This window comes from Mus musculus, chromosome 5 (genome assembly GCF_000001635.26).
Source record: "Mus musculus strain C57BL/6J chromosome 5, GRCm38.p6 C57BL/6J".
Taxonomy (NCBI): Eukaryota; Metazoa; Chordata; class Mammalia; order Rodentia; family Muridae; genus Mus; species Mus musculus.
Window position 1 is genome coordinate 24,445,340 of NC_000071.6, and position 6,837 is coordinate 24,452,176.

General features: G+C 51.9%; 1 protein-coding gene across 2 annotated transcripts; it reads right to left on the bottom strand.

Annotated features, from left to right (window-relative positions):
• Positions 1-123: 123 nt before the first annotated feature.
• Tmub1 (transmembrane and ubiquitin-like domain containing 1) lies at positions 124-2,507 on the bottom strand. Of its 2 annotated transcripts, none has more exons than NM_022418.3 (3): positions 2,418-2,507; positions 1,195-1,613; positions 124-934 (listed from the first exon to the last, which is right to left on the bottom strand). In NM_022418.3, exons 2-3 carry the CDS (start codon positions 1,578-1,580, stop codon positions 583-585), a joined length of 738 nt encoding a protein of 245 aa, NP_071863.1. In that variant the 5' UTR covers positions 1,581-1,613; positions 2,418-2,507; the 3' UTR covers positions 124-582. The 2 variants fall into 2 exon arrangements, with proteins under 2 accessions (NP_071863.1, XP_006535849.1); XM_006535786.2 differs by having other exon boundaries at positions 2,408-2,497.
• Positions 2,508-6,837: the final 4,330 nt, after the last annotated feature.

The following is a 6,837-nucleotide window of genomic DNA, read 5'->3' on the forward strand; positions in this document are numbered from 1 at the left end:
GGTGCCGGGAGTGGCGGTCCTCTGTCCAGCCCTGGGGTAGCTTGAGCACTCAGGACCTAGGGCAGGTTCCATTCTCGTAGAACAAGGGCTCCCCACCCTCAAGCAACACACAGACACACTGGGTAGGAAAACGTCACAGTTTCTTTAATCTGCACAAATTCCAGAAAACAACTCTGCCCCTCTCGATTCCCCTTCACCAGTCTCCCAGTCCACCAGTTTCCAATTCAGCCTAGGCAGCTCTTTGAAACTAGAAGTATCTAGATCCTCTGTCAGCACACTAAGATGGGCCCATTGGGGTGCCCTGGCGGCCAAGGCAGCGACAGCAAGTGCCTGATCCAGAAGAGCCCACTGCCAGCGAAGGCTGAGGTCCAGCAGCCCCAGGAGATGGCCTAGAGCTATGAAGATCACACGGAGCGGCCTCCGCTAACACCCGAAGTCCTCTGCGGCGCAAAGCTGGGCTCCAGGGTAGTGGGAAAAGACAGGCAGCGGGTGAAGTGGGCCTGGGCAGACAGCAGCTCCCTTTGCGCCTTGGGGAATGAGGTCCAGAGGGGCTGGCTACACTGCCAAAAGCCCGTGGAGGCACTACGGCCGATACATGGCAAAGGCCAGGAGACTGAGGAGCAGGGTGAAGCCGGCCAGACCCAGGGTAGCGGTCAGGGGAAAGAAGGGCCGGTACTGGATCTGGCAGTACCAGAGCAGGAGCAGCAGCAGAAGCAGCAGGGGCAACAGAAGGCTGCCGATTTCCAGCCCGGAGGGGCCGGGCTCTGACCCCGGTGGGCAGGGAGGATGTGGGGGACCGACTCTCGTGGACACGTGGCAGTGGAGAACGCAGTTGGGGGGCAGGTGGAGACTGCCTAGTGTCTGAGTGTCGTCTCCTAGCAGTTGACCTTGGTAGATGAGCCGAACCTGCTGTTCCTGGCCTGGAAACTGGGTCCTGAGGAGAGAGGGACCTGGGTAAGAGAGCAGGCCTCAGGCAGTCCTGGCCCATTGTTCAGAGGACCAATCCCAATTTTCACCACCCCTACACCTGACCACCCAGATCCTGGCCTCTGGGGGACAGATTAACAGGAATGGTGTATAATGTGAGGAGACAGATTTTTCAAACAGAAAATAAGGGAGAGCTTCATAGGGTGACCCTTCTATAGACACCCACCCCATTTTTAGCATTTTGTTCTTACCCTCTTCCCAGCTTACCTTTTTAAGGAGCCAATGGTGTCCTGAGGCCAGGCCCTGGCTACCTGCTCAGAGTCATTGAGAAATTTCAACCGTAGAAGTAGGGGTTCCTGCGGAGAGTCTGGAGGTGTTGATGCTGTGACCCCTGTGTCAGGCTCTGGCTGTGCAGATGGACCTCTGTGTCTCAGGCTGGGACTCTCAGCCCCTGGGGCCTCCTCTCTGATGCTGTCAGAGGCTGACATGGCTTCACTGGGCTGTGCTGGTGTTGTGGTCCCCGGCGGCTGTGGTTGGGGGTCTGTACTCTCAGTGGTATGTGTTGAGACCCAGGCGAGGGCCAGCACCAGAAGGCAAGCAAGCACCGCAAAAAGGACAGTCACCTCATCGCCTACGCCTTCAATCAAGGCCATGGCACCCGTGCTGCTGCCAGAGGTGCTAAGGAGCTAGAGAGGTGCAAAGAACTGGTGAGGGGCTACTTCCTGGTCAGAAGTCATTCCAACTTCAACTGTCCTAGTTATTGTGTGTGCTTGCGCACCCAGGATGCAGCATCCTGTAGTCCCAAACTTGGCTTTTGGGTAACGTCCCTTCCCATCACCAGATTCCAAGTGCTAGCTTTGCTATCTGAGTTCTAGATCTTCATTCAGCACCCGATTCACCGAAACCTTACGTTCAAGAAAGGGCCTTGCTTTTCTAAGCAACCCTCTCCTTAAATGTAACCTTCATCAAACTTTACCCAGAAGCTTACCTATTCTTTGGTTCACTTCATCCCAAAGTTCACTCCTTCACCTATTTATAGCAAAGCTCATCTGATGCCCTGTCGCTTAAGTTTCTCTGATAAAAGTGTCTCTCTAGCCCCCTGCCCTCCCCCTTACCATTTACCCAAACCCCACCCACAACAAAGACCACTTCCCAAAGCTTCCTAGACAACCCCAAATGTCAAACTCCACCCTTGGCCAATCTGGAGTCTTGGGAGTTGTCTACTCAGCTCGGCACCTTCTCGGGTCCACCCAAAGCCCACCCCGCAGCAGTCTCCCAGCGCCTCCTGGGCTCCAAACCCAGAGGTCTCCAGACCCTTGATCCCTCGGGGAGAACCTAGACCTAGCCCTCCCCACGACTACTCCATCACTCCTCCCATCTGCCCGCCCCCCAGAGCTACTGGAGGGCACCAGCTATCTCGGGGCGGGGCAAGCAGGTCCCAGCTGTGGCCTGGGGCGACCCGGTGGGCGCGGCCACGCACAGCGACTCACCGCCCAGCTCCACCAGCTCCATCTCGGCTCCTCGGGCACTTCCGGGCCGAAGGCACCGAGGTCGCAGACACCTGAGGTCCCTCTCCTTCCCTGCTGCCGCGGCCCGGGAGCATTGTGGGGATTGTAGTTCGCCCTGTTTAGTTCCCGCCCTCCTCCCTGTGAACCCACGTGCCGGGCTGGACCAGATGTTGCCGGTACCCTTGGATCGTCGATGGGCCCACGGGAAGGACCCTGGGGTTTCTGCTTGTCCACAGAGATTTGGTCAGCAGCAAGAAACTCTATCTCCGCTGCCAGCTGCTGGAGCATCTGTCACTCCTGACACCAACGTCATCCTGCAGCATGTCAGAGCACCCGCGTTGGTGATGCAGTGATGAAGGCTCTGGGAAGCGCAGGTGGCCACTACCCAGCCAAGCCTGTGTCATTGTGGACGCCAAAAAGCAGCTTGGTTTTCTAAATTGACTCTGTTGCTGAGAAGGTGTAGGTTGTCTGCCCCACTTGCTAGGGAGAGTGCCTGACGCCAGCTGTCTCCTGGCCTCTGCTGCACTGTGTCCCTATGAGATTGTAAAGATGGCATAGACTTTGGAACTGAGTGTACATCCTGCGGTCTCATGTAGACACTCATCAGCTATATAATCTCTGGTGGGTTATTTAATCTCTGAACAAGTATAATTCTTCTAGGTCAGTTGGAAAGAAGAAACTCGTTTTATTAAATAAGTATGACAGCTCTGTAAAATTTATGTATTTTTTTGTATTTTGCTCGCCTAGTATTAATGCATTGGCTTCACCAAAACGTAAACTGAGAAACTGGCTAAGTATGGTGACATAGCCCTGTAATCCCAGCACTGGGAGTTTGAGGTAGGACAATTAGGAGGTTGAGAACTTTGGTCACCTAGAAAGACCCTGTTTTATTCTCCCACCCCTAAAAAAGTATTTCCACATAAAGGATATAACGATGGATCTGTGACAGCCAATCTCTGTAGATTTTTTCTTATTCCTTTGACTCCAATATCTGCAGAAATCTTGAATCCCAGATTTTACAGACCAGTTTTGACTTGGGAGTTTGCACATGCATGTGTGTCTGTGTGACTTGTCTCTGTTCTCTTATGCTAAGGGTACAGGCAGAGGCTCCCAAGCCTGGTTTCTGACATGAATACTGAGGAGTCAAATGGAGGCCCGTATGCTTGCAGAACAAGTCCCTAATTAGTTTTTTAAAAACAAGGGTTTGTATATCATATTTGTATGGGTGTTTGCCTGAGTATATTTAAGTACACCACACTCAAGCCTTGCGTCTCTGGAGGTCAGAGGAAGTACTAGAGTAATAGGCAGTTTTTTGGAGCCATGTAGGTGTTAGGAACCGAATTAGGGTCCTCTGCAAGAGCAGCAACAGGTGCAGCAAATGTTCTTAACTCCTGAGCCATGTCTCTAGCCCCATCCAGTCCAGTCTTAATTAAAGATAACCTACTCTGCTCTTCTATGGATGGGACCTCTGTTTAACTACTTCAGTTTTCAGATTAAGACCAGATCAAATATTGCCTTGGGCACATTAGTTTGGATTTATAAAGTAAGGAATTAACTTCTGTCTAGTTTCTTCATATTTCTTCATTTATGCTATATTTGAGTATATATGTTTTATATGCTAGGTATTGTGCAAGATACTGGGCATATAATGCTTTCTCTCCTTGCCCTCACTGATACATACTAATAGAGGAACAGATATGCAGATAGACAATCAATGAATGTTAAGGTAGGCATGTGCTGGTGGCTGGGGCAGCACTTTGGAGTGTTTCCCTCCCTCTCAAGTTCTGGGGAACTTCTTGCTGCCAATTCTAAGAATCTAACAGAGATGCTATAGGTTTGTTGGTTTGTATTTTTATTTTTCAAGACAGGGTTTCTATATGTAGCCCTGACCTGGAACTCTTGATGTAGAGCAGGCTGGCCTTGAACTCACAGAGATCTTCTGCCTCTGCTTCCTGAGTGCTGGGATTGAAACCATGCACCTCCACCACCTGGCCAGAGTATTAATATTAGTTTTAGAATTGTAAAGTAGAACTATACTTTTTTTTTTATGAGAAAAGCTATATTTTTGTTGAACTACTTCAGTTTTCAGATTAAGACCAGAAATTTTACAAGACATTCCTAACATCATACAGATAGAAGCTCGCATCACTCAATAGTTGGGAGTTGATTGGTTTGTGCCTGATCCTTTGGAAACTAAGAGAAATATGGGAAGGTGTGTAAAAAGTAAAATACTAGGAAATTTTATTTTGGGGAAAAGTCCAAGTTGCCCTTTGAAGTGGAAATGAGTGTAAAAAAAGATGACATGTGGGCTGGAAAGATGGCTCATCGGTTAAGAGCAGTGGCTGTTCTTTCAGAGGACTTAGGCTCACTTCTCATTATACCACACGGCAACTCAAGAGTCTCTATAACTCCGGTCCCAGAGGATACTGACCTTCACAGGCAGCAGGTACTTGTCTGTACATAATACATATATGTACACACACAGGGGATACACCATACACATATAGAGCTATGTGTAGAGCATTTGCCCAGGAGGGTTAGTAAGGCTCAGCAGAGAGGTCTGCAGGACATGTATCAATGGTGAACTGACCCCTTAAGGTCATATTGATTACTATGTTGATTAAGTTAATTAAAAGTTTTAAGTTTTTATTAATGGTCAGACCAAGAGTTGCTTTTCATCTCTGAAGTCTGTTGGTGTCCAAGCTCAGGGGTACAGAGTTAAAAGGCAAAATGCACAAAGACCATAATCTACATCAAAGTTAGATGAGGGTTATACAAACCTTGAAACATTTATGCCTGACATAGCATAATTATTTCAGACATAATAAGACTTTTTTTTTTCTTGTGACAGGGTTTTTCTGTGTAGCCCTAGCAGGTCTTCAACTCATGGATCTGCTGCCCCTGCCTCTGCTGGGATTAAAGGTGTGCACCTCACCACTGCCTAGTGTTGCTTTTCATTTTTGAGACAGAGTTGGTGATCTAGATTCTGCCTTCCTAACGCCAGGACTTTAGTCATGTACTCAGATTCAGCTGGTTTTGGGTTTTTTGTTTGTTTGTTTTTTAAAAAAAGGTCATATATAGCCCAGGTTGGCTTTGAACTCCCTATTAAGCTCAGGCTGTCCTTGAACTAATCCTCCTACTGTATGGCCCCTGTGCTGGGCTAACGTGTACATCATGATACCTGGCATCCTCTAGCAGATTTATTCCACAGGGTCATTCCCTTGCACATGCCACCTCCAGGTTTGAGGATCTGTGTTGGGGATGTGGGTTAACACAGCTGAAGACAACTTTGATAATGGGAATACAGAAGAACTGGGACACTGAAGGGTGATCTCTGGCCCTAGGAAGGCATAGGATAGACAGGGTCTATCAAGAAAAGACAAGGTCTGTCAAGAAAAATTATGAGACCCATGTGGGTTCTGCTGAGTTTCTGTAATGAACCAATGGGCCCTTTTCAGTATGGCAGGGAGGGTCTTTTGGGAGAGGGCTGTCACTGGGAGATAAGAATTGGGACGCTGTTGTTTCAAGCTTGCAGGGTCTCTTGAGTGAAACTCTCAGAGAGAACTGGACATAGGAACGGGGAGCCCGTCCCAGTCTCTCAGGTGCAGTCGACAGTGGAGACTGGGGGCCCGGGGGCCGGGGTCGGGGGCAGAGAGCCAGGGAAGAGAACCCTGGCAAGATCCCTAGGGCTGACCTCGAGGCCTGGAGACAGAGGAGCTGCTGCAGCACTAAAAGAAAGAGGGTGGCGCCCCTGGGCGAGCTTCTCCGCCAATCAGTCCCACTTATCAGCACCCTCAGGCACAGAGAACAGTTCTGAGTAGCCCAAGGATTCCACACGGGCCTAGAGCGACGTAGAGAGGTAGCAATGACAGCTGGCCGGACGTGGGGACAGCGTGATCGTGTCCCCAGGCGGGAGGCCCTCGAGGCTTCTGTCTAGCTTTGGGGCGGGTTAGCGGGCGGAAGGGCCTACGCGGGTGGGTGGGGCCGCGCGTCGCGGCCAGCACGCGGTTCTTGGGGGTGGAGGCTAAGGCGCTTGCGAGAGAGGAGGGGCGGGGGCGCAGGGCGACGCTGGAGGGGCGGGGGCGGCTGGGAGGGGGCTAGGCTGCGTGTGCCGGAGCCGGCGGGGGCGGCGGTGCGTGCGCATGACGCGGGGGGAGGGCCCGGGCCGCGCGCTCCCGGTCCCGTTGTTGTTGCCGCTGGAGGCAGCTCCGAGGCGGCGGGATCTCAGCGCGGGTAAACGCCGGGCGGCGGCCCCAGCGTGCGCGGCCGCGCCTTCTGGCCTCGGCTCCGGGCCTCATGCGCTAGACCGGCGCCGCGCGCTTAGTAGTTAGGGTTCCGCCAGCCCCGCGCGCCTGGTCGCTGCCGCCGCCGCCGCCGCCGCGCCGCCCCAGGCCCTGGCTGG